This window comes from Cygnus atratus, chromosome 1 (assembly GCF_013377495.2).
Source record: "Cygnus atratus isolate AKBS03 ecotype Queensland, Australia chromosome 1, CAtr_DNAZoo_HiC_assembly, whole genome shotgun sequence".
NCBI classification, from domain to species: Eukaryota; Metazoa; Chordata; class Aves; order Anseriformes; family Anatidae; genus Cygnus; species Cygnus atratus.
In genome coordinates this window covers 98,909,443-98,936,723 of record NC_066362.1, presented here as the reverse complement: position 1 = coordinate 98,936,723, position 27,281 = coordinate 98,909,443, and the positions used below count along the sequence as shown (strand labels likewise).

At 47.9% G+C, this 27,281-nt stretch overlaps 1 protein-coding gene across 1 annotated transcript; it reads right to left on the bottom strand.

The window, feature by feature from the left end:
* Positions 1-1,574: 1,574 nt before the first annotated feature.
* On the bottom strand, positions 1,575-27,281 carry SIDT1 (SID1 transmembrane family member 1). The gene is made up of 24 exons (XM_035540517.1): positions 27,205-27,281; positions 26,960-27,005; positions 24,003-24,104; positions 22,766-22,849; positions 22,104-22,197; positions 20,993-21,064; positions 20,602-20,695; positions 19,210-19,253; positions 15,172-15,243; positions 14,337-14,485; positions 13,621-13,694; positions 12,542-12,608; positions 11,466-11,539; positions 10,747-10,870; positions 9,392-9,509; positions 8,287-8,423; positions 6,538-6,646; positions 6,099-6,113; positions 5,288-5,364; positions 4,057-4,103; positions 3,145-3,250; positions 2,729-2,839; positions 2,169-2,282; positions 1,575-1,859 (listed from the first exon to the last, which is right to left on the bottom strand). The coding sequence occupies exons 1-24, from the start codon at positions 27,264-27,266 to the stop codon at positions 1,797-1,799; spliced, it is 2,055 nt and encodes a 684-aa protein (XP_035396410.1). The 5' UTR covers positions 27,267-27,281; the 3' UTR covers positions 1,575-1,796.

Sequence of the window (27,281 nt, the reverse complement as noted above, 5' to 3'; positions counted from 1 at the left end):
GCCTCCCATGTCATTCCTCCTCCATCCCGTTCTGCACTCCACTGAAGGGGCTACCATGCCAAACAAGAGCCTCTGTTCCCAACTGAATTGTCCTCATGGGGCTAACTGGAGAAAAGAGAACAAGCAGGTCATCAGTACCTCTGCTCAGGAAACTTTGCCAGGGTCACTGTTTGCTCTTAGTGACACCTAAGGATGACAGCAGCTGGCTAACAACACCGGGTGTCCCTTTGCCCCGAGCACTCCCCTTACCAATGCTGAGAGCTGTAGCAGGAAGTATTCAGATCAACCTGCAGAGCAGGGAACTAGGAACATTCATTTTATTGACCATCTTGACAAACTTCAACTTAGAAAAAAGTAAAATAAAAACCCGTTAGTGCAAAACCTTCCTAGGAGATACAGACTTCTCAGAGTAGAAAATTACCAGAGTCTTCTGCTTTGGTAAACGCAACCAGAATGGAGCCATTGTATCACTGAATACATGCATATACACCAAAGGAAAAAAAAGTCAGATAACAAAAATAAGGACAGCAGGCCTCAAAGAATAGTTTTAATCCAAAATTAGCAAAGCAGGTCACATTTTAGATGCAACACCTGCAACAATTCACATCTCTTTCTTTTTTTTCTCTTTTTTTTTTTTTTTAAATAACTGATCATTCAGGAAGAATGTGAAGACATTAAAAAACTTCAGATGCAGAAAAGTTGAAGAAGCGGGGGGAAAAAAGTTTGGTCCAGATCTCTAGATAAAGAGCTCAACCCCAATGTCCCCAAGACCTCCTCTGCACCCCAGCAATTATGGGAACCTGCTTTGCCAAGTTTCCCAAAGCTTGTGGGAAGAGAAAGTCTGAGGCTGCTGGACAGCTTCCCTACTCTCCCCTACCCCTTTAGTGAGGCTCCTGGACTGGGCCATGGAGCAGGAACCAAGGAGCGACCCAGCATGCTGGGCTGTGGCTTCACCACTCCATCTCCTTCATGGTCACAGCATGTTTGGTGCTGTAAGGAGACCATCGCACTGACAAGTGGTTGCACAGGAGCTGCCAGATAAGGGACGGGAGGCTGTTTAACATGTGTGAGTGAGAGCGGCTGCAATAGCAAGGTGAGGCTCTGCCTCTGGCAGAGCACTTGTGAGCAGCCCTAGTCCACCATCCACATCCAACACTGCAGCCCCTGGACATGTTCCTCTTGTTACTGTAGCTCCTCACCAGCTACAGGAGGAGCCTCTCCCGCAGAAGAGAAAGCAGTCCCCTGCTGCCACCTCAGCTTGGAGGCCTTTGCTCACTCGGCAGCTGTTCTGCACGCTGGGGTGGCGGTGGGACAGAAGCCAAACGCTCCCCCTGGGCTGCCAAAAGGGACCCTCCAAGGGTAGCAGCCTGCAGGGAATAGGCACTGGCTGCCGATGCAGGAGGAGCTGTGTTGCACTTCTCAAACTCACTGGAGAGGAAGCAGAGCACATTGGCAGGGAGGAAAGGAAGCAAAGGTGTTATGAACACCTCTTGTTTCCACCCTCTTCACTGCCTCCAGTACCTGCTGCACCCACGAGACAGAGGGCTGCACGCTGGTTGCAGCTGCTGGGTTGTACCTGCCCCAGAGGGTGCGGTAGCAAAGGAGCAAACATCATCTTCCCTCCCAGTCCTGCCTCAGTTACCGCAGCACCCCTTGGTGCTTGCTGTGGGATCCGGCTCCTCCGCTCCCACGGGGCTGCAGGCCACTGAAGCAAGCCCATTCCCCACAGACACCAGTGGTCCGGCGCTTCAGCCAAGGGGCTTGAGGACGCCCCCACACCTCCGTCCCCCAGGGGCTCAGAACACCGGGATCTTGTCCCTGCGCACCGTGTCCAGGTCATCATCCAGGGTCAGCAGGACCTAAGGAGGGAAATGCAAGGCTGCTTCAGGTCTCACTGGCCAGCCACAGCTGGGGAGAATAGCTGTGGGACCCACAGCCCCAGAGGGAATTTGAGGCAATGAGGCACAGGGAGGAACAAGGCAAATGAGGAAGCCTGATTCCAGTAGCAAGGGAGCATCCCACTGTGAAGGATGTCTTGAGGCAGAGCCAAGAAGAGTTGGGGTACTTCTGTGGTGTTGTAGGGTGGCTGCAGCTCCACACGCACATGGAGGGACAAGGAAAAGGAAGAGAGGGGGAGGCCATATGGCAGAGCTGAGAGCAAGACTTACCAGAAAGGAGAAGAACAGAGCAGCTGCAGAGAGGAAGTGCCAGACATCATGGTCATCAAAGAAGCCTAGCAGGATGCATGGCCGGTTCTTCTCCCGGGACTCTGCTGGAGTCTCCTAGGGGAGAGAGCAGGTGGTCAGGACCTGCTATCTGCTCACACAGGACCGTGCAAGCCACTTTGAACCCTCTAGAGAGCACCCTGCTCTAACCCTCCACGAGGAAGAAAAGAAAAAGCACTGTGTTGACAGGACATGAAGCAAGAACATGGGAGGAATGCAATGTAATGCTTCACACCTGGGGAGAGACCTGGGACCACAACCCACAGCTTGGGTTGGATAAGTCATCTCTCCACAGGTGCAGGCAAAGTCATTGTTGGCTCAACACAGCTTCTCATGCTCCCTTCCCAATCTGCTAAAGGAGCTGAGCCATTTCAGTTCTCCATGAGCAGACCAAAATTTTTGCCCATAGTATTTTATTTTAATTTTTGTAGAAAAAGAACAACAGGAAGGAAAGGTGACAAGAGACAGACACAGGCAGAAGGATGGCAAAAGGGAAACATTACCTCCCAGCTGCTGAGGGTCTGGAAGAAGAAGTAGAGGGCAGCCGCCCACACCACTGCTGTGGCCACAATGCAGAACAGAGGGATGGGCAGGAGCTTCTCGGAGCTGCGGAGCTGCAGGGAGGGATGCAGCCTCACCACGGGGGCTTCCCAGGGGCCAGAGCCACACACGGGGCTGGCCTGCCAACCTCCATGAAGGGTCGCCCACTCCAGGAAGATGCAGTCCAGTTACCCTGAAGACAATCACTGCGCAGCATCCCCTTCCCAATGCCAGCCCCTTGTCCCACCCCAGACCCCACAAAGGCCTCCCCATGCCCCTCTGCAGCACTGCAGGAGTCCAGACTACAGCCAAAAGGAGGCCTATTCCTTCCCCTTCAGAGGCAGGCAACCCTGAGACAGCTATATCTCCCTTTTTTTACCTTCATGATGATGTAGAAAGCCAGATACAGCAACAGGTTACAGATAAAGATGCCCAGTATGTAGGAGGCAAAGTCTCTGGGCCGATACACCAGCCCAAAGATAGCACTGAAGGGAGAGAGGGGAGAAGAGACATTAGACAGCTTCTTCCATTGGAGACAGGGTACATCCCCAAACTGATCAACACCTGCATCTCCCCCCAGACCACAGGACATGGCAACATTGCTGCAGCCTCCCAGTTTCCTGGAGAAAATAGTGTTCAGCCCTGTTCCCCATTGAAACGCAAAGTGAAACAGACTCATCCACGTTCATCCACTGAGAGTGACCAGAGATACCAGAGGAAAGGCCTTGGGTTGCTTCCACCCCATGGCCAAATGGATCTCACTCAGAAGGACTTGACCCCAGATCTCTGTGTTTAGCACAGGGCATGTTCCTGAGAAGCAGCTTTAGAAAACAGCAAGAGTTTAAGGCAACAATTTCATGTCTCATCCAAGACCTGGTCCCTCCAGCCATCCAGTTACTGCCGAGCTAGGCTCTGCAACTGTGACTAGTTAAGTGTCTCTATCAAATCTCCTGCACCTGGGCTGTGCTGGAAACCTCCCAGCTACAAGGGACATGTGCATAGCACAACAGAGCACTGTGGTGGCAGACCAACCCTGGACAAGCTTGTCAGACACAAGCCATGAGACAGCACTGGCTGAAACACTAAGGGATGTCTCAGGTATCTCTGTAGTGCCCTGCAACCCATAGACCTGGATCCATCTCTTTGCCAAAATGTGTCAGAAGGGCTCCAGGACAGGACTATTGCAAGGCACTGCTGCATTTCCCCACCACCACAGACCACCTGCATGTCAGTTCTGAATCCTTCTGCCCACACGCACAAGTACACAAGACACTGGCAGCCCACTACTTACAAGGACCAGTTGACCAGGTTTCCAACGATGAGCAACACCATCCTGTCCTGAAAAGAAGACATCAGTATTCGTATGAAAGCAGAAGGAAACAAGAAGAGGCCTTTGCCTCAGAAATTCAGGATAGCATTATCTGAGGATTTGGAGTCTGGTTCCTGTAAATGTGTATGCACCTGGCTCTCACATTTGCTCCACAGTAGCACGTGTCATATGAACACTGCTCTGGCCCTCACAGATTTGACGAGAGCATTGCGAAATAGAGACTAAACATCCACATAAAAGGACCAGCCCATCACTTAAGAATCAGTCTTGGGAGGCTCATTTGTCTGTAAATCCTTCGACTAAGTTTCCACTGTTTTCCTCGTTAGATTCCTCTCCCCACACCAATTTATATGAAGTTTATTGCACAGAAAAAGGACGTTTGAAAGAGGAAGCTGGAAAAAATTTTGATAGCTTCCCACACGTATTCAGAGAGCTCTTTTTCACCAGTCTCACCATTAGCAAGGGAAGAACTTTAACTATGGCAGAAGGGTTACATCTGTGGGGCATGTGCATTTATGCTTACACAGCTGCTTTTATGACTTAGCTATTTCAGGCCAGCCAGGCTTATTTTATGCTTGAGTGCACCAAGTTTGCTTGCAAAATTCAGTCTGAGGCTTATTGTGAAACTGGAGAATTAAAAAAAATTTAGCCCATAAATAAAAAACTTAATTTGGCTTCAAATGCTCTCTGCCCAGGGGAAAGCAATCAGTGGGATACGAGGTAACAGCTACTGGTTTTGTTGTTGTTGGGTTTTGTTTGTTTGTTTGTTTTGTTTTGGTATTTTTTTTTTTTTTAAAACACTGCCTGCCCCGAGGTGCTGTAGTAGTAATAGCCATTGCATAAGCCACACAGCCATGGTAGTCACTGTATTCCCTGGAGAGGCTGTGCTGCACAGAGCCTTAACCCAATTCATTTGAACTGATGTCTCCAGGGAGGAAGAGCAAAGGCAAATACAATCATGCTTGTATCATCTTTGCTTTGATGTTTTATTCACCAAGCCTTACATCCGAGAAGTTCTGGTGGGGTTAAACAGCTCCAGCAGAGATCTATAATTACTTATACATTGGTGGGGCCAGGGGGAGAGAAGGGAAGCAGGCAGCATCACTTTTGCAGATAGTCACAGCCCTTTCTTCTGTACACTGGAAAGTGACCAAATGCTGAGGGAGGTGCTGCGATGTGAGAAATCACCTACCATGTACATCGGCCGACTGCACTGCTGGATACAGTCTGTGTACAGCACCATCGCTGCCCGACGAAATATCCCCAAGTCTGCCAAAGAAGAGAAGTCAGTGTAGCCAGCAGAGCGAGCTCCAAAGTGCCCACAGGAGAAAGATGCAGGCACCCATTGGCTAACAGAGGATCCAGAGTGTGGAGGTCAGGGTGTTCACAGATTAATTTCTTGCCCTTTGGGAGCAGCCCATGCTGAGCAGAAGGGCAGCCACCAGGGGATGTGAACAGTGTTTGGCCAAAACAACAGGTTAAAAACCAAACATCCCCTTGACACTGGCACTGCCCAGAAATCTAATAGGCCCTGTCTGTCCACTTACACAGGTTGGCTTTGCAGCCATTTCTCTTTAGGGCAGATGTGTATGTAGGAAGGGGAAAAGTACTTTCCATGGAACAAGCTGGCAGAGCAGGAAAACACAGCAGACACTCATCTGTTGTACGAGGGGCCTAGAGAGGCAGGGTGTACTCAAGCCATTCCTGCTCCCAAAAGCATTGTGAAAACTTCACTGGAGAGCCATCAGGGGTAGTGGGGATGGACAGACATGCATGCACACAAACACCCCTCTTAAGTCACAAACGTGGAGCTCAAGAAGGCTCCCGAGCCAAGATCAGAGCTCTCCTGTGCTACACCGTACCCTTCCTGCAGCACAGCTGCTGGCAAACTGACTTCGCTTCTCCAGGTGGCACACGAGCCTGCCCACCCCTCACATCCATACATCCCCAGCCGCTAAGCTGCTGTTCAGTCTGTTCAAAGAATGGGAGCTGCTCCCAGTTACCTGAATCAGGGCCATCTGAGGCAGACAGGAGCAGAAGAGGAAGGAGAAACATGTTTGTAAGCAGAGCACGAGACCCAGGATCCCCACCAAACCTCCTCCCCCTCTCCCCACGAGGGGGGGGTTTATCTGGCTCACCCCTCTGAGTACAGCACAAGGTAGAGCTGCAGCTGTACGGCAGACTCCCTGGGAGCCCAGGTCTTTTGGCACCACAGGGCAGACGGGGTCTGCTGATTCCCATGGTCTGGGAAGCAGCAACATGAGGACTTGAGAGGCCAGGAAGAGCAACAGATGAGGGAGAGGACAGGATAACCCAGAACACAAGAGCACACTGCAAGGCTGGCCTCACAGCTGCACCAAATGCCACTGAGGTGGCTCACATGGCTTTGAGCAGGAGGCACCTGCACGCCCCAGGGGAAGAGGGCTCAGCCACAGCACTCACCAATCTTGAAGCGGCCCATGTAGTAGATCTGGGTACTGAGAGCCAGTGAGGCCAGCACATGGATCATCGAGAAAATGACCCAAAACCACATACCATTTTTCCCAAACACCTGAAAGCAAAGACATATTAAAAGCAAACTGGGCCCTGTTACCAGCAGGATGATCCTTTTCTCTCCTGTATCACCACGGTGCATTAGACAGCCCCACTGAGCATGGAAGAGAAACCCCAAAATCCTCCAAGCCGAAACAGATCTATAAATCCAAACATAGTCCAGGAAAGCAAGAGGAGCTCAGCACTTCTGGAGGATGGACTTTTCCTCCCAAATATCCCTTCAGACAAGGGTGACAGCTCAGAAGGACTGCAGCTGGCTCAGGGAGCAGAGAAACAGGGACTCCCAAATTAGGCAAGCTCTCTGGTCAGCAGCTGGATTTTACAAAGGCAGTCAGAGAACCAACCATTACTTTACCAAGTGCACTACTGCAATCCCAAAAGGATAAAGCTGTTCTGTGGGTAATTGTAGGCTTTTGGTTTATTTAAAGACTGGAAGTGACCTATTAAAACATTAATATTTCAGTTATACATTGAAGAGTCCAGAAACTCCAGTCTGCTGATAGGCTGTGACCACACATGCCCCTCCCCTGGAGCCACAGCACATGCCTGAACTTTTCCTTTTGCATTGAGAAAAAAAGCAAGCTGAAAGCCTCTGAATGAATGGAGCAAGAGAGACATGCAGCTTATAAGCTCCACCCTACAACTTCAAAATATCTCACAAAAAATCATACAGCATCCCATAATAAAAGTGCAGTGTTTTGAACCTGTTTTGAACAGTGTTTGTGCAAATCTAGCACAGCTATCAAGAGATTCTTGGAAATTCTCAAGTTCACCAGCTATTCCTTCTTGCCTTATCCCACAGACAGCCTCTTACCTTCATAGAATCAATGGGCATTCTGCGTTATGTGGGGTAGAGTTTGGCTAACAGTCCTGCTGGGACCCAGCCAGTAGTTCAAAGCAAGGATTTTGCCTGGTTACTGCTGAATGAAACAATCCTCCAGTCCTCCAAATGCAGAGAACCAGAGACCTCCAAGGTAAAGAAAGCACAGGCCAGGGATTCGGGAAAACCCAGCTCAGCACTTGCAATGCTATGAGCAAAGAGGCAAAGCTCTGTACCAGCCTGACCCACCAGTGTCTGCTGGTGTCAAAGGGTGACCCTCTTGTGACTCCCTCTGCTCTAGTGCCCTTCTGTAAGCAAATATTCCAGAAACTTGCCTGGGATCCTACCAGCCATTATTCTCACTGTGTATTTCTCCAAAAATAGCAAGGCCAATGGCAGGAGATGTGGCCAGCGCTGTAGATTTTTCCAGATGGGAGAAAGAGGCACAAGCAACCAGGTCAGGACACTTGTCTGGGAAGCTCAGCCAGCCCCACCTTCCTCTTCGAAAGTGGGTCACCCTACTGGGGGCGAGCCATGTGCCTGTACACAGACACCTTGGTGCACGAAGGAGGGAAGGAGGGTGTAGGTAGGCAAAGCCTGAAAAGGAGCCCACCTAGGGAAACTCTGCCCTTCCCATCCCTATGAGATCAGGGAAAGGAAGGAGGAAAAAACCAAAAGCACCAGAAATTCAAATTCTAGCAGCTACTTAACACACTTTTATCCAGCTCTGCTGTTCTCCCCTGTCCTTTGCCCACTTAAGCCATATCTCCAGCCACACTGTCTGCTTCCCAGAGAACATAGGTAAGAGAGAGCCATACCACTCCAAGGACAGCCAGACAGATGACCACAGCAAATGAAGCATAGGCAGAGTAGGCGCTGGCATTGATGTCTGGGTGGCGAGTCTGGTAGAGCTTAAGCATGCACAGTCCTGCGATCATGTACATGAAGGAGGTATCTATGGAGGGAACGCAATAAAAAGTAAAAGCAGGTACTGGGTACTACCAGCAGGCTGAGAAAGCTGCTCCAAGTATGTACAGAGAAATGGGGCAGCAGGGTCTAACTCAAGGCCAGCTGGCACAAATCCCTGATGCTGTACTGCATCGTTCAGCAGCTTGTGCTTTGCTATCTTGCAGCACACCTACCATGCTCCGGGGCAACAAAAAAGAGGCTCAGAAGAAAAGTGCCCAAAACAGGACAGCACAGAAATAGGCAAGGAAATGCAGAATGGTTGAGGTTAAATGAGACCTCTGGAGGTCATCTGATTCCACTCCCTTGCTTAAGCAGGATCAGCTATGACAGGGTTGTTCAGGACCGTGTCAGGCTTTGAATACATCTCCACAGAAGGAGATTCCACAAACTCTGAGCAATCCATTCCAGTCTTTGACGACCCTCCCAATTACAAAAAAAAAAAAAGCATTTTCCTGTGTTTGAATGGAGTTTCCTGTCCTCATCCTGTCACTGGGCACCTCTGAGCACAGCGTGGTTGCATTGTCTTCATTCCCTCTCATCTGAAATTTATGCATGCAGGCAAGTTTCCCCCCTCTCCCCGAGCCTCCTCTTCTCCAGGAAGGTGAAGGGGCTCCACAGTGGAAAGTTTCCACTGCAATGGCAGACAGAGGCTTCCTGGGCCTGAGCACTTGGCCACTCAGGCTGTACACTTGCCATCTTCAAACTCTGAGCGGCAAAGGCAAAGGGAGTTCATGCCAACAGCACACTACCAGAGTCTCAAGGTCTGGAGAGGAGGCCAAAATACATCAGTCCCCATCATCCAAAGCCTCTCTACCTCCTGACTGAGCCCTGGAACAGGCAAGCTCCAGGGAGCCTAGCAAGGGTAGAGGGGTGAGAAACACTGGCAATTCAGCAGGAGACAGAGCATGGCCTATCCTACTTCCAGCGCAAGAAGAAAAAGGCAACTCAACTTACCAAACTGGAAATTAGAGTAGTTAGGGCAGACATGGTAACAGGCACTGAGCACGCCTTCCATCATCAGAGCGATGCCCATAGCATAAAAAAGACCAAAATGCTTTGGGATCCCATAGTCCTGGAAGAGAACAGAGCTGTACAGAAAGTGCCCTCACCGTCCTGATTACAAGCAAACTTTCATTCTCCATCAATTCATCCCTCCTAACCCCTACACATGTCCTTCAGCGTGTGTGCAATTGTAGCCATACTGCGTGGCTGGTAGAATCCACAGGCAGGGAATCCAAGTTAACTACACAAGCCTCTGGTCTAAAGACCTCAGATGACCTTGTTACTGACATCTGGAGACCAAAATGTCACTGCCCTGTAGCTGTGCTGTGCTACATCCTGCACAAAATAGAGAGAGCAACAGGGACCCAGAAGAGCAGCCTTGCTCTTGTGGTCATTGAGGGGTTAAAGGCACCTGGGTAGCAGAGTCCATCAACACAGCTAAGAAAGCGTCTCCATCAGGATCTGGCTGGGATCTCATCTGAAAGCCCATAAGCACCAGAACCCTAAATCTGCTAAGGCCTTTACTTGCTACCAAGCCGGTGAAAGAGCTGCCTTTCTCCAGAAATCACCAGCATGACTGCCCACAGGGCTGCAGATTTCCTCCATCATCTCCCGGGACATACTGAAGAGACTGTAAAGGTTCTGACTACAACAAGCTCTGCTTCAGAGCTCAAAGAGCCAAATTCCTCTGGATTATCATACTATGCTTTGTGCCTTCTTGCTAACAAGAGTAACAAGAAGAAACTCTTGGCTGTGTTGTACAAATCAAACCTCACTACTAACAAAAGCACTCTCCAGAGGAAGAAAAAAATAAACAAATATTTCAGCAACACCACATTTAGCAGGATGTTAGTTAAGGCTGCACTTTTCACAAACCCCATTACAAACCTATGTCTAGCTTTTTGTTCACAGGAACATATTGCTTTCTAGAAGACAGATGCTTCTCCCCACTGCCACGTCATGGGACAAAACAGGGATCCAGATGTGCTTCCAGATATCTGTCCCTGTTCTTCCACAGTGAACACCAGAGGAAGAGACACAGCCACAAGAGTTGTTCCTCTACTCATCTCCCTGTCTTTGCAAGTCCAGGCTGGGTAACCACAGCAACACAGACACACTGCAAGCAGTAAAGTGGTGGGGTGTGCAGGAACATGTCTCACCTCCACCCTTTTTCAGTGAAGGAAAAAGAGGAGAATTCAATCCTCCAGCAAGGAAGGCAAATTGAAAACCACAGTGCATTGCTCTGGTTGTCAAGTTCACCCTGCCCTTCCTCCCTCTACTTGGCCCCATGCAACCATGTTCCCTACCAGGGTATAGACATCTTTCATCTCCATGGCCCGACGGTGGAGGATGTCTCTGCGCAACACAATGAGGAGGAAGAGAAAACCCAGCAGCGTGTGGCCCACATTGCTGAGAATGTTGTTGAAGGCACTGCAGGAAAGAAGAAAGTTTACGACAAGGGCAGCATAGCAGCAGGAGGCTGAACTCCGGGCCACAATAAACTGAATCCATTTTGTCCCCCCTTACCTCCACCATCCTCCACCTCAGCAGCTGCAAAACACCTGCCGTTTTTACGCACTGGACTACAATTTTAGGTTGAGTAGTTCATCTGCCTTGGTAAATTTAACACTTTTTTTGTGCGATTCCCAACTCTGGGTTCTTTTTGCAGTCCAATATTAGGTCAGAGAAGCACTGAAAGGACTGATCTGAACTGCTCTTCAGAGCTGCTTCTCCTTGGATACATGTGAAAGTGTCCAAACGAGCACGAGCCCTTCATTGCTGCCAAGCAGCTTTGCTGGGGCAACCTAAGTCCCACATTTTCTTGGGTGCATATCTGACTGCAACAGAAAGCCACTGCTGAGCTCAACAGAAACCCCAGGAAGACTCTGCTCAGAGCCCTAAACTATCAGCAGGTCTTATCAGCATGGTTGCTGCGAATCTTGCAAGGATAAACCCCCAACCTGGACACAGCATGAGCACCCTGAATGCATAAGGCAATAATGCAGTGACCACAGGGCTCACTCACCTCAGCACCCCGAGGGGATGAGCACACAGAAAGTTGTAGTAGCAGATGTCCTGATTGCCTGTCACATTCACTACCTGGACAGAAAGGAGGTGAGAGACCTAATGTTAGCAAATCCTCCCTGTTTGGACGCATTTGTGTTGTGCAAACACAGTGCATTTACAAGGTGTAAGTGACAAACTGCATGTACAGCACTTGAGGGCTGCAGCTCTGCAGCCACTACACTCTGCAGCTTTTCATGAGCCACTGTAGCTCAGGATCCACAAGGTCTTGAAAAGCAGCAAAGCTTGTGGCAGCCCATCAGAGTCCTTCAGACAGGATTAGGGTGAGCTGCTGTTGGCTGAGCCCTTGACTGGCTTGAAACCCATCTGGTCTTTTTTGTTCTCTTTGCCTAGCTTCAGTACTTGGGGCAGAGCAGGGACCAGGTGCCAGTGTTTCAGAAGAAAGTCACTGTGTAGTCAGATGCAAAGAGGCATGTAGGGACCAGGAGGCAGCCTAACAGTAGCACTGGCATGGGGAGTACCAACATCTGCAAGCAAAGCTTTTATGGGGGGCAAGATATTGCTACAGGCCACAGACCTGACAACGTTTTTTGGAGAAAACAGTGTGTGCACTCTCACCCAACAGCACTAACAGAACTAGGATGAGAAACAGATCTGCTTGCAAATCTTGGAATAACAGCAGGATATCAAGGACTGGAAGAAATCACTCATATCATAGCAAACCATACTTGCTTTTGGTTGTTTTTCAAAGATAAGAGCAGGTTCCTCCTGCCTCTAAAATGAAATAAGCCCTAAATGAGGCATTGGAGGATAAGGAAAACAGAGGAGCAGGGAGCTGCAATCCCTGCTTACTATGCAGAAATAGCAGAATAACTGCAGCAGAATAACAAGCTAGCAACAGTGATCAAAACCTGGTACAGAGAGCAGCTAAAGTAAACTGCTCCTCAAAGACAGAGCAGGATTCCTCGGGGACCCCAATTTCAGTGCAACTGTCACCCTTGCACTGTGCAGCCACAGATCATGTTTAAAGACAAGATGACCCCAAGACCTGGAGACAGCCCACAAAGGCCAACGCACCGTCTGGTAGGTGATGACAAGCTGGATGACGGGCAGGGCATAAAACACTGCGATGGTGATGATGTTCCTGCAGAGAAGAGGCAGAAGCAGCAGTTACACACACCAACACAATCTCTGCACCCCCAGCACAGAGCCTCACAGGGCTGGTGGAGGAGCAGGAACACCCCAGTGCCTAAGGGCACAGGCCCTTCTCTCCCTGCCACTGCTTTATACCAGCTCTGGTTGTGATCCCCATGAAGCAGAAGAACAAATGAACTAATCCAAACAGGAGGCAAACGCCACAGGCACAAGAAAAGCCAGGATGTGCACCACAAGCTTGTGTGTTTGGGTTCCAAATCATTGAATGATTTGGGTTGGAAGGGACCTTAAAGACCTAGTTCCAAGCCCCCTGCCATGGGCAGGGACACCTTCCACTAGACCAGGTTGCCCAAAGCCTCATCCAACCCGGCCTTAAAAGCTATTACCCCTTGTATTATTACTACATTTCCTAATAAAGAGTCTCTCCCCATCTTTCCTATAGACCCCCTTTCAGTATTGGAAGGCCACTGTAAGGTCTCCCTGGAGCCTTCTCTTCTCCAGCCTGAACAACCCCAACTCCCTCAGTGTTTCTTCATAGGAGAGGTGCTCCAGCCCTCTGATCATTTTTCTGGCCCTCCTCTGGACCCACTCAAATAGGTCGATGTCTCTCTTGTGCTGGGGACCCCTTCCTGTAGTACTCCAGGTGGGGTATCAAGTGAGCAGAGCAGAGGGGGAGAATCACCTTCCTCATCCCGCTGGCCATACCTCAGTTCCCCCTTCCCCATTATGTTCTAGCACATTGCTTGTTACCACACTTTAAAGAAGTTAATGCAAACCAGTGACCATTGCCAGGATCACGTGTGCACTGGTCCACAGACATCCTCATTTGAGGTACGTGGGATCTGCAGTTGCTGGTTAGAAAAGGGTGTAACAGGACAGCTCAAAGAATATCCTCAGGCCTAATCTGTGGTTCTAAAGACAAGCATGTGGACACAGATGGAGAGTCCACAACCAGAGACTGGGTCCCAAGCTTGGGCCTTGCCAGTTTGTCTTCTCCTTACCAAAAATAAATTTTGTATTTTTTGCTGACAATCCTTCGGTCCTTCCTGGACAAGTCTGAGAGATAGAGGAATACCTAAAACATTAATGAGAGAAGAAAGAGGGAAGAAAAAAAAACAGAAAAGAACTGATGAAAAAGGCAGTAGAAAATCTTGAAGCACTTAGAAAACATGCAGCTTGGTGCAATTTACACCATCTTTACATAGCAATGTAAGAGCTCCTTTGCTCATGAAGAATCCCTTGATTCTGTGTTGAACTAGTTCTACAAAACCCTCAGACCTCCAGGAATGGCTCTCAGTTGTCGTCCCACACAGAGCAGTGCAGGGCAACAAAAGAAGGCAATTTCTGAGAGCTGATAGCTTAAATCACAAACCATGTCAGTCACTCTATACATCTACTGGAGTCACTACTCCTACCAGACATCATTGCACGTTATTTTCTCTCTCTGCTGTCCTTGGACTTTCTGGGACACTCCGGGATTCCTTCATCTTTCTCAATAGTTCCCAACACATTCTGATTTTCCACTTTATGTCACTCATTTCAGCAGTGTGCTTAGCACATCAAGAAAACATCCTAGACTCTGAAAGAACACTAAGAAGCATGTTCATCCATATTAAATGAAAACCACCCAAGAGGGAAGTGGAAACTTAAAATTTCTGGAGAGTGACTAGTGTTGGTCCTAGCCCAGCTGTGTCCACGACCCCAGCAGCAGCCATACTTTAGTGCGGATGACATTCTTGTCACTTTCAATTTCTGGCATGGTGTCGAAGTCGCTCTCCTCCTCCACAGAACTGTCTGTGTCAGAACCAGCTGGTGGCCCACGCTCAGGGGAAGACAACTGCCGTCCACCACTGGAGCTAGACTCATCTGGAGCACAGCAGGAAGAAGGAAACACGCAGGGTAAATGCTAAATCCCTCTATGCACAACAGCAAGGAGGATGCCCAGATATCTGCAGCAATACACTGGGAAGAGCCAATGTGGTTATTCAGGCAACACACTTTTCCATGATCATAAAGCTTCCTAAAAGTCTCAGATATCAGCTAAGAGCACTTTCAAGGACTATCTCTATTCTTCCTGTTCCTTGTCCCTCACACCTCCTTCCCTCAGTAGTTTTCTTTTTTTCCCCCCTGCTTTTACCCTACTACTTTTCATCTCTAACATTATCTACTCTTTAGTAGCCTGGGCTCTGAAAACTGGAAGTCTGAGACCAACCAGAAAGCTCTAAAAATACAGGCAGGCTGTTCAGAGGTCAGAAACCGGGTGACATAGATAAACTCTTTGAGGCTTGAACATTTCCAGTGACTGAGACTCTCTGGGCACCTCTTCCAGAGATTTGGCACTTTTTTGGTGGACCCCTCCTTATCCCCCTTCCTCCTTCCCCCTGAAGTGTAACCTGGCTCCCCCAAGCTGCAATTTCATTTGAAGTAGTTGCATGCAGCTACTAAAGCTGCTCATAGCTTCATTCCCTTCTGGCCCCAAAGCACCAAATCTGTGCCTTCCCCTGCACCAGGAAGGGCACTCCCTGTGCCCTCAGTTCTGGAAGACACGGTACCAATAGCACCATAGCTGCTTCCCTCGGGGGTGCTGGATGTGATGGGGTGCGAAGACGTCATAATCCCAGATCCTGCAACAAGAACAGACCCAAAAGAGCCAGTTAGTTCCACATCAGAGCTTTGAAGCATCTCTCTGAGGAGAATGCAAACAGCTTGAAGAGTTGGAGGGGCTTGGGAAAAGCGGCATTTCTCTTAACAGATGGCACCCTGTCTCCATTTAGAGCATACTGTGCAAAGGGGAAACTCCAGCTTTGCAATATGAAATAAACACCTTCCCTTCAGCCTCCCCACAGAGGCAGCCAGTCTGACTCACAAAAGCATAAGCCTCTGTCCAGCATCCCATAGAGATCACATCACTGCAAAACTTGGCAAATACTATAGCAAGTCTCATAATATTCAGAGCACCCTTATGAATTTTCAATTTTTCTCCTTCCCTTCCCCATGTATTGATCTATTCAAATATCACCATCTCCATTTACCCCTGGAAAAGTCAGACAGCCTTTGGCAAGACAGCTACTCCACAGTTTTAACCAAGTAAAAATGTTGCATGAATAAAAAAAATAATAATCTTGTGTTGATGACAAGAGGGACAAGTCTTTGAGGACTGAGAAGTCCCTGCCTCCCACACACACGCCTGAAGCACAGAGGGCTGCACCTCCCAGTCAGGTTGCACTGGGACTTTCCTCCCCTGGCTCCACATTCCTTCTTTTTGCCTGGTATCTGTTTGATCCCTGTAGCATGGCTCAGCGGCTGAACTGGCAGCAGACAAACACGGCAGTAAACCCAGCATGCTGAGCCCCTCACAACAGAGGGGTCAAACGCCCCTATCCCAGAAGGGAGGAAGTGAGAGCAGTGGGAATAGGACCGCACCTTCCAGTGATGCCAGACAGCAAGACTGGCCCAGCTGCCCCTAAAGCTTCGCCCTCACAACGTTGTGCAGCCAGTCAGCAGCAAAGGGATACAGGACATGGGACAGCATGTAAAGCCTGGCAGCCTTACTGCAGCCTGGCAATGATCCCTGTCTTCCCAAGCTGTGCCTCCAGCTTCCTAGTACCTGACCTCCTCCAGACTCACAGGAATAGGCAGACTCCTCTCTCCAGATGGCAGTTCCAGGCACCTCTAGCACCTTATGCAGGTTTTCATACCATTTTGATTAGCCACATATGTAAAAAGCCCCAGAACAACGCCTGAGCCTTATTCCCAAGCAAGTGAGCACCCACACAACAATGACATTAGATCTTTCAAGCCCAAATCTCTGTTTTCCTTCAGCATGTTCACCGTGCTCGTTGCACTATAGGCCAGCAGTTGGTCTCCATATCATCTTCTTTACCCTCCTGCCCCATCCTTCTGACAATGCAATGAACAGCTCAGAGGGGCTCTAAAGTGGACAATGTAGTGTGAACTGATCACCCAAGGAAAGGTTATGACATATTGCAGCCCCCCACCCCAGGATATCCATTCTGCTCTGAGCAGGGATTGCCAGGACATCCTCATAGGTTGCTGCAGGAGCAAGCAAGATCTGCCTTCTGCTCCTCATCTGCCGTGCAACACTCCCTCTCTTGCAGCACAGCTCTTCCTGTTGCTGTAAAGTAATTTGGAAATCCAGATCACTTGGAAGAGTGCAAGAAAGGCATTTCTCCATGTTCATAGCACTGAGACACACAGACATCCTACTCCCATCGGTCCTGTCCCATAGGGATGCTCCCCTTCTTATATAAGGGCAGGCTGTATGTTCTCAAATGACACGTCAGCCTCCTCTCCCAAGTAATCAAGCTTTAAATCTGGACAAAGCAGGCGTGCCAGGGAGAAGAGGCACCCTGCACTGTCGCTAGCAGTCACTTTGGATCCAGCTCACCCACTAATTTCAGTCCCATTGCCCCGTGTGTGAGTCAGTCAGCAAAGTAAATGCAGTGTCCTGGGTGTGGTTCCTCCAGCTATTGTCTCCTCCAGGCAGCAGTGGTGTGGGATGGGAGGCGTTCCAGGGGATTAAAAAGGAAAAAAAGTTAGCCACAGAAACCAGGTATTGGCTGAGTGACCAAAGGGGCATATGGAGTCAGGGGATATTCAAAGACACTGGACAGAGACAGGTTGTTCAGCACCTCTATCCACACTTTCTTCATGGGGAAGGGAGTGATGGGGAAGACAAGAGCCAGGGCCACTACAGTAGAAAAGAAATTCCAGAGAGTGGGAAGAGAAGGAAAAAATAACAGAAAGCCAGCATGCCCTGGGTGATCTGGAGGACAGGGAAGATGCAAGTTATCAGTTTATAGGCATCAGTCAGACACACACCCTGAAGAGACAACAGAGAAAGAAATAGCATGTAGGCAGGATGTCGTTCTTCTGCAGAGAAAAGGATGTGGCTGTGACATGGAGTACCAGGCACGTGAAGGTGACATGGAGTACAAGAAAGAGGACAAGTCACAGAAGGAGCAGGTGCTCTGGGGAGGAAACCCAGAAATGGTGAAGGAATTGCACTCCTTTGTCCTTTCACAGGGCTGTTCAGCAGTCCTCCCTCTCTGTGAGCCCAGTCTCCCACCCTCTGGGTCTGTGCTAGGCACAGTATGCACACCCTGCAGCTTCTCTGGGAACTTCCCAAACACCAGAACTTAATTTCCACCTCTGGCCAGGGCAGCTTGGAAAGCAGCTTCTCAGCTGCCTTCAGCACCTATACTCACAGCTGCAGCACCAGCAGTGCTCCCCGGGGCTTCTGCACTCACCCTGCTTAGACTGTGCCTCATGGGCTTAGACATTCTTCCCTTGCAGCCAGCCTGGAAACCTTCCAGTGCCTTGGCCAGGTCCCTTGAACTTCCCCAAACTCCTCAGCACACATGCATTTCCCACTGCTCCAAGACCTGCTGTTGTCTGACAGCAGGATCCATCCCCAGTCACTCAACATTAGAATATTTTTAAATCACATTTTTACACTCCCCTGCTCATGTGGTTGTGAAGACCACCTTTCACACACACCTTGTGTCATATAGCAATGCATATGTGGATCTCAGTGGCTGAAGAAGCCACTCTTGAGAAGCCAAATGTCCTCAATTGCTTGAAGAAATATTAACTCAAATAATGCCAGGTCAGAGTGAAGTTCCATAGCTGATCATTTAAGCACAGCTCAGTTATGCTCATGGTAAGTAGTAAATCTAAGAGACTGAAGGAGCTAGGGAATTAAAAAAAAAAAAAAAAAAAAAAAAAAAGAACGAGAACACACCAAGAACCTTTCAAGTTCTTGCTGCTAAAATGTAAAGTCCTCTCATTCCCCAGGAGAGAGGTGCAAGTGATGATGTTTCTTTACCCTCAAACCAATGCTTTGAACTATTTTTAAAGCACTAAATATTTAAACAAAAAAAATAGCCAACCTCCCACACCTCACCAGGAGGCCCAGTGCCCCCCTATCCTCATGACAAAAATGTTCATCTTTCACCAGTAGCTTCTCTGATACAGCTATGTTTTTATAACACAGAAATCTGCAGTATGTAGAAATGTGGGTGCAGCATAAAGTAAACAGAATCCAATACCAAAGTAAATAACACAAACAACACTACCTAACTGTATTAGTCATTCATTTACTCGGTTCTCTGCAACTCCCAGTTAAAAACAAATTAAAATTTAATATGGGAGAGAGAGAGACTCCATTCTTAAACTAGGCAGAGGAAATTTTAAAGCATAAGAGCTGAAAAAAGTAAACCAAAAATCAAAGTGCTTTATTTAGAAATAAACAGACGTGGCACTGGGAACATTAGCCTGTAACTAGGTCTAGCTAAGGCTTGTCCTTCCTCCACCCCTCCAAAAGCCAGCTCCTCAGAGCAAGGGTCCAGACCAGGGTTTGGTGGACCCTGCTTCAAATGCCTTTTCTTGTAAGGGCAGAGAGGAAGCTCTAGTATCTTTCATTATTACCAGAGACTGTGTGGAACATGTACATGGAAGGAAGAAGGGTTGAAAAGAGAGAAGGTACTTGACAGACTGCCTGTCTCCTGCCTTGCCTAGGACTTGTCGTGTTCACTTAAAGCTGTCACACAACAGAAAAGAGAGCTTACCATCCTCAGGACTCAATCTTCCAGATGAAGCCTTTCTCCGAACCCTGAAAAGCAGTAGACGGCACTCATGAAACAGCCAACAAACCCCATTGCCTGCTAGCCATGGCAAAATTATCTAGACTGCTAATAGGCCAAAATGCTGCAAGCTTTAAAACCAAGAGAGAGCAACAAAAACCCACAAAAGAAGAAAAATAAATAAAAAAAAAAGTACTGTTTTTACTAGAAATGGCTCTGCCATGACTGCTTGCTGGCTACCTCTCCCATTTTCAAAGCAGCAGAGTTTTTTCCCCTGACATATGAACTGTTCCAGTGAGATGTTCATTGAAACGTCTTTGAAGTTAGGCCAAACCCCCCATCTTGAAATTGTTTTGTTTCAAAGCACCATACTTTTAAGATCATTTCTTCTGAATCAGTGGAAAAGTTTGCCACCTTTAGTCTGAAGAGCTCCATGATAATCATTGTTCATGTAAAACCAGTCTATTTGCCAAAGGCTCTCCTTGGCTCTTCTCATGCCAACCTTTGCCCAGTAAGCCAGGGAGGAATGCAGAAGAAACCTTCTTCCACACTTTGGACAAAGGATTTGCTTAATCATTGTCACTGCCGACACAGGCAGCAGTGACTGATCCCAACAAACTCCACCATCCCCACTACCTTAAGAGCACCTTCCTGCTGCCCCACCAAGGCTCATCATGTGCTAGTGGTTACCTGCCCTACAAGGGCAAATCTTACCTCTCCTTTGGGCTGCCGTCCCCTTTCTGCCCCTCTAGTCCTGCTGTCACTCAGGAAGACTTCAAGGTCACCACCAGCGAGCGACAGAGGACCCTGGGGCAGTCAGGACGTTTTACTCTTTTTCCACACAAAGAGCAATGTGTCTTAGCAGCTGTGCCCAAGTTCAGCTCAGATATGGATATTTCCCACAGCACAAGCCTAGGCACTAGGCCCTGGGGATACAGATCAGGGACTCCTGGGACTCCGAGGTCCTGTGTGGGTCACCAACACTTATTGCAGTAGCTGGTCCAGCTCTCCAGAAAGTACCTCCATTCCCTAATACTCTAACACCTCATATTCCAGACTGGCCCTCTCACAGTTTCCATCTGATATCCTGTGTTCCCATATAGGGAAACCCAGAGGGTAGGGGCACTGCAAAAACTAGAGGGCAGAGCCTTAGGTTTTCACCATTGCCATGATCCCCACAGCAGGGGAAGAAAAGTCTTCTGGCTGATGTGTTCCTTCACAGTTGCAACTAGGAGTCCACTGAATAATCAGGGGGTTGTTTAGATGCTCTGTTCAGATGCTTGCTGCCCCTTTTCACCCAAAATGCCATGCAGGATGAGGCACTTCTAAGAATAAAGAGAAACAAGAAGGCTGTTCTTGTAAAACCCCTTGACTCACCTGATATAGTGCACGAAAGCAACAACCACTGAGCCCAGGTAAAAGGAGAGGAAGCTCAGGAAGCTGAAGAACATGGCCTGGATGTAAACAGACCCTGGAGAAAGAGAAAGCAGCAGTCAGCCCACAGAGCAGGGAGAGCCTGCCCTGCTCTTCCCAGCACCGCCTGCTGATAACACCCAGCCCCAAACAGCTCTCCGGACCCATATGCTTTCTTCAAGAGGAGATGACAAGAACCTTCTGTGAGGTCTCTCCCCACTTTCTTTGTCCCCAGTGCTAACCAGTTCCATGACACCATCCCATGACAGGGCTGCCAGACCAGCCATACCCTCCTCCACAGAAGCACCAAGTTCCCCCACCATAAAGCTGCACTGCTCTGCACAGAGACACTGACTTTTAATAGAGGGCACGATCGTCACTTGAAGGTTCTTTGTCCGCTGTAGGTTCCAGGTACGGTTGACATTTCCTATGAGATGCAAAGTGTACAGCAAATGTGAAGATGGTCAAACATTAATGGCCTCTGGCCCTGATCTCAGTTCTCTGCATTTGCAAAAACAGGGTCTGGCTTTTCACTATAATTTTTGCATGGCTTTGCAGAAACCTTTCCCTGACTTGCCTACGTAGTGTTTTGTTTTGTTTTCCTTTTTTCCCCATCCAGCCACAACTTATTTTTCAGACTAAAAAAAAAAAAACTATGGTTGAGCCTTCCATAAGTTGGTCGGCTCTGCTGACAGCTTTAGGATAAGACACCCAAAGTGGGACCTTTTTTTTTTTTTGAGGGTCAGCGAGAGGGGAGGCAGGGAACAGGTAGTGTGGCGGTGGTGGAACTACAGAAGTCAAGTATATCTGCTGATTGAAATCTTACTTTTCCTACAGAGAGAAAGCCACCCAACTTTGAAGACAGGAGCGTACCTGACCTGAAATAAACTCCACTTTTTATGAGGACAGCTGCACCCTCGTTCCAGTTTCAGACATCACAGGAGTGGTGATGACCACTGCCCAGAAAGTGGATATATTTGTTTTCTGACTTGGGAAAGCATTGGAATCAGTCTCATAAATTATTTCTAAAAAATTATTACTGTTTCCTGCTCCCCCAAGTCATAGATCCCAAGATAGCAATGGGAGAAAATGCCTTCTGCAGGAACTGCTGTGGGCCTCCACGCAGGCAGGAGAATAACAGCTAAACATGAGTGAGGGAAAAGAAGGAAAAGAACAAGAAAAGAGCTGCATCCAGTAGTGCCTAGATGTCTCCATTATCTCCCAAGACAGCAGTCACTCCTCACAAGAGCATATAACCCCAGCAAGCCAGGTGCTGTTCTCTACAGACATTTCCTGGATTGATAAGAACTTGTTAGCCTCCCTGACACATTTTTGCTTCAACCTTCCTCACAGTTACCTGGATAAGATACAGCTTTATATTGCCATCCCAAAGGCAGGACCCAAAGGATTTCTGCTGTTCCATCACCCAGATCGAACAACGAAATCCAACCCCCAGCACAACTCACCATGGATGGAAGAAGGCACAGAACCCCCACAGGCATAATCCTCTGGCTTGATGACAAACACAACGAAGAACTGCTCACCTGGGAAGTCCTTTCTCTGCACAGAGAAGACAAATCCATGCGAGGTGAAGGAGCCTCTCCCTCCATACAAGGCAGAGGTGATGCTCCAAAAGGCTAGATATAGGTTTTAATTGCTACACAGACAGCAGCCCTACAGAGACCTGCCTGGTCTGGACAGCCTGGCTTCTGGCTCCCCTCATTCTTGCTGACAATAAGATGAGTTCACCAGTATTCATTACATTATGTCCCGGTACAAGCAAACCAATGTTGAAGCATGTATTTTAATTAATATAAACCATCTATTGAAGCTTTGTTTATTAAAAGGCCCTATCATAATCGCTCAGTGTAGAAAAGCCAAGGTTCAAACAGAAGACACCTGCTCACAGAAGCTGCAGCCATGCTGATCTACGGTGCCAGCACCCAAGGCATAACACATCTACCTAAACAAACACAACCAAGGCTTTGTAGTCAAGGTAAAATCCCTCCTTTCCATTGTAACAGATGATCTAATGAAAGCAGACACCCTTCCTGGAATCAACAGAAGAGAACTAGGGATACAGAGGACAAGCCACTGAAAAACATCACTTGGAAAAAGTCAGTCTCACCTGCACCGTGATGGCTGCCTGCTTTGTCATGGACTGGTAAACACCGTTGAACTCCACGTTATGGTCCAGGTCATACACTGGGCACTAAAACAGACAAGTAAGAGTCAAGCCAGATACACGAGTAGATGGAGGGTGACAAAGGGAACAAGACAACCAGGACCCATTCAGAAGTTAGAAAAGCTGCTCTGAAGATGCAGTTTGCCTGAACTCACTACTCTTGTCATCCTCACAAGAGGGCTATGATTAAATCCCAGATGAGGATTCAGTCAGATCGATCTCTCTGACATTCCCAAAGGGCAGTACATACACTCAGCTGTACACTTAGCGTGTTGCATGCTTTGTGGTCTGTACCATACGCCAAGTGCTTGGACTCATCTTACTCTTTGCCACTACAGTTCTTAGTTCTTTACCTGCTAGGCCGAACAAACACCTGTCACTCTCTTGTCTCCTGCCCTTCTGCCACTCAAACACGGGGATGCAAGCAGAAGTTGATGTTACCCATTTCTCTCCCCACCCCAGGTATTAAAGGCAAATGCTGGGACTTCAGAGCCGGTAGCCAAGGCACCTTGCACCTCTCACTGCCTTGCTGCTCCCACACTGCTGGTCCCTGCACCATCCAGGGAGGTGGGAAGCGAGGAGAAATGGGAGGCTATTTCCCAGCTGCAAGTTACAGCCAACCTCCCTTAGCAGGGAGCAGCTGTTCTCCTCTTTCAAGGAAAGGGAATGAATAATTGCAAGAGGGAAGAGAGAAGATTGAAATGGAAAGGAGGAGAGACCTCATGGCTGGAAATTAGAAGTTCCCCATGCTGCCTTGAGCCAGGGAGAGTCAAGGAAACAGCACTATGCTTCTACTCAGCTGCCAGCATCCCAGCCAACACCACCCCACAGAGAGACAGACCTGTGCCACAAGGTAGTAAAGTGTTAAACCTCATGAGGAGAGCATGATAACAAATGCCCTCTGGACAGACTGTAGAGGAACAACTTGCTCGCTATTTTGCCAATAAATACAATTCTCAATAAGTAAATATCAATAACTAAAAATCTCTGGATAAGCTGCTTGAACTCAGCATTTGTCTTTGCCTCCTTCCCACAGGACTTTCATTCCTCTTTCAGTTATTCCCTTCACCACCATTATGACAGGGTGAAGCCCTCCTTAGAGTCATGCTCTCTGTTGGGGCACATAGGTTTTCACAGAACGACAGCAGACAGCTCCTCACCCTCCTCCCCTCAGACTTACCACAATATCCTGGACAGAGACAACTGAACACGGGTAGACTGCATCAGACACCACCTTAATGATAACTGAATCAACATCTTGAGGAAACTTGTATAAAAAATACTGAGGAGAAAGCAGAGTACTGAGAGTTACAGTCCAGAAATCACCTCTGCCAATAGTTTCACAGCTTCCCTAAGGCACCTGCACAGCCCAGTCTGGGCTTTGGGTTGGATGTAGTGGGCTTACACAAAAAATTCAGATTTCAAATATTATGACCTTACAGTAGAGAAGACCAGATTAAACAGGTACAGATCACTTTTACCTCCCTGCACAGCGCACCACTAGACAGATATTTTCAACATGCAAGATGCAGCATAGCTTTTGTTCCCCTTAAGCTTTTTTCCACCTGGTCAAGCTAAAGCAACTTCATTTTTATAGTCTGCTCTATTTTATACTGCAGAGAGCAATTTCCAGATGTTTCTGTACTACTGTTGGGACATTACATATGGAGCATGTCATGGAGTTTTATCTCAGATGGGTTGGCTCAGAGAGTGACAATGAAAAGTATTAGGTCAAATGGCTGAACTCAGTCAAGAGTTTCATAAATGAATGCTTGACACTGGACTGTAGGATTTGGATTTTTTGTTTGTTTTCAAGGATAGTTGGGGAGGCAATAGAGGCGTTGTCTTCTCACTTCAGCCTGGAAAATAGTTCAGCTATAGCTCTGGAAAAACTAGGAGAAAACAACACCTGCTGATATTCTTACTTTCCCTTCTGGAGACAGGGACATGTTTTGAGCAAGTCCACAGGACAGTCTGTGGGGTCAGGAGATGCACTCCCCTGTCCCTGCAGAGGCCTTTTCAGATTTGGGCAAAAGCCGTCCCAGGGAATGTGATTGTTTGTATATTTATCCAGTAAGAGTTTGATGTACTACCATTGCTAGCTGCTGGGTGAGGGTTTCTGTGCTCCTGCCTGTGGACAGGCTTGCTGCAGAGGCTCCCACCACCCTGCTTGGAGCCCAGACATTAAGAGTTCAGGCTCAGCAACACGGCTACCACAATGGGCCCGATGGGCACCTCACCCCGTCCTGGAGGGGATGCAAAGCAGAGGACCCCCACCAGCCACTTCCCACCCTTCCTTATGGTCACCTTCGGGAGCTGCTGCTGCTGCCCCAGGGCAGGCAGAGCCCATGGGGAGGGGAGCTACCCCAGGCAGGCAGCTCCTGCAGCTCTCTAAGAGACACTCTCACCTAGAAAGGTCCCTTTATGTCACATAAAACTCAATAACGAGCTGGATTTCCCTGCCCTCTTCCCAGGAAGTAAGACCCCAAACTGGAAGGACAGGGATAAGTCAGAAATGACCCAGGCTTTTCCCAAGTTTGTCCATTTCTACTAAAGCAGGGTCCCTCTACTGCTAAGGGAGCACTGGCTCTGAGGCCACAAGTCCTCTCAAACCGAAAACTCACCAAGCCGGTTTCTTTAGCAGACAACATTCTATCTCAGCCAAGCAGTGACTCTAGCAGTCTGAGCTCCCTGATGACCCAGGTGCACTACCCTTGGAGAGCTTTAGATACTTGAGGAAATCACTCATGAGAACCCCTCTCTTTGTCTTCTAAAATCATGCTTATACCAGAGTGCAGAGTTACCGTAAGGGGCACCAAGACTGACAGTACTCTCCTGCACAGACAGCGAGTGTATAAACGCATCCAGACAACACTCCTGACCTTTACAAGTATATCTAATTTCTTCTTCCACCCTCAGGCATGAGCTGGGTTCTGGGTGACAACTCAGCAATTGTTATGCCTGTCTTTTTCCAGTCTTTATGCTATTACAACACTTGTCTAGATTTTTCTTTTTTCTTTTTTTTTTTTTTTTGGCAGATGATTTAATACTTTGATTTACAAAAAAAAACAGCATTATATCAACTAAGAAACACTCATCTTGCACTCTCTACATCTGGCCTATAATTAAAGTCACCAATCTCATATTATTCATCATGACAAATAACAGACTGAAGTCACAATGCTAATTCCCTGTTTAGATCCTAAACACTCTGCATTCAAGTTACAATCCTAATTAGTGACGTTTTACAAAAGAACCGTCACCTCCTGTGCTTCTATAGTGCAAAACATTGTATTCATCTGCAAAACAGCATAAGACACTCGAGACCAGACTAACTGGTTTGCCTGATAACAGGAAACCTAAAACTAGGTGATGTTACTAACAGTGATTGCAACAGCAAAAATGGAGTACCAGGCAGCCTGGGTAAATTACATACTTTCTCAGCTCCACAACCTGCTGTATTACTATAGCTATTACTATATTATTGTATATGAAAATGCCAACAGCATTTTTATTCAAGGGAGGACTTGTAGTTTCTGCAGGGCTCTAAACAAGGCTGCTCAGCAAGATGTGCAGCTCTCTCTACCAAACTAATAACCAGATTTATCAGGCATTTCATTTATCACCTCACACCTTGACTTGCTTCCTTGAATAAGGAATAGGGCTTTGAGCTCTGCTGTACCTTTACAGCTCATTTATTGATTTGGTTCTCTCTGATGAAGAACTGCATCTTAGCAAGTCTTTCCAGGGCAACTGAACCAGTGCTGGCTATAACAAAACATTGGTGTACACCATCTTACTTCCAAAGAAGTGCAATAGTCCAATGGTCTCTGGACTTCTCTACACATTTCTGGAATTTCCTGAACTGTATGATACCATTCATTTGTTCTAGTCATACTTTTTGGTGCACTCAGTTGTTTTGCAAGAGGATCCAAACATGTCAGTCAGTGTATCTGAGGCACTGCTACCTCTTCACTATATCTACAGAAAAAAGACCAACAGGAAGGAAACTTCCTCGCATCCTAAGTGGGAAACAACGCAGCCACATAAGGCTTTTGCCATCTCTAACAAAGGATCATGTGAGCCATTTAGATATGAGAAGACATACAAGCAACACCATGCAGGACTCCTCCTTACCTGGGGCTGGGAAGGGCTGGCAGTGAAGTTAAAGGGCTTGTTGGTCCTACAAAAGAAACGCCAGCATGTTGAAGTCTAAAGCTTTCAGAGTTGGAATATACACAGAGCACTTTCAGATTAAGCAAAAAACAAACAAAAAAAAAACTCATTTTCTGGGAAGGAAAGGGAAGGTAAAAGTATGGGCCAAATCCCTGTATAACAGATGGATGAAGCAATTGCATTTGCATTCACTCATTCCAGCTTACTCAAGTTGGAAGCTCTCAAGCCTGGTCACTAGCAGCTCATACGCAATATTAAATGGTGCCATGGAAGCAACGTCCAC

What these genes read in the sequence shown, in the direction of transcription:
- SIDT1 (XM_035540517.1), bottom strand. Translation starts at nt 27,266, where the DNA reads ATGGCACCATTTAATATTGCGTATGAGCTGCTAGTGACCAGGCTTGAG. An exon ending in TTGTCATCACCTACCAGACG is followed by an intron (nt 11,540 to 12,541) that starts GTGCGTTGGCCT and finishes CTTTCTGTCCAG; the next exon opens with GTAGTGAATGTGACAGGCAA. An exon ending in CTTTCTACATCATCATGAAG is followed by an intron (nt 2,840 to 3,144) that starts GTAAAAAAAGGG and finishes CCCTCCCTGCAG; the next exon opens with CTCCGCAGCTCCGAGAAGCT.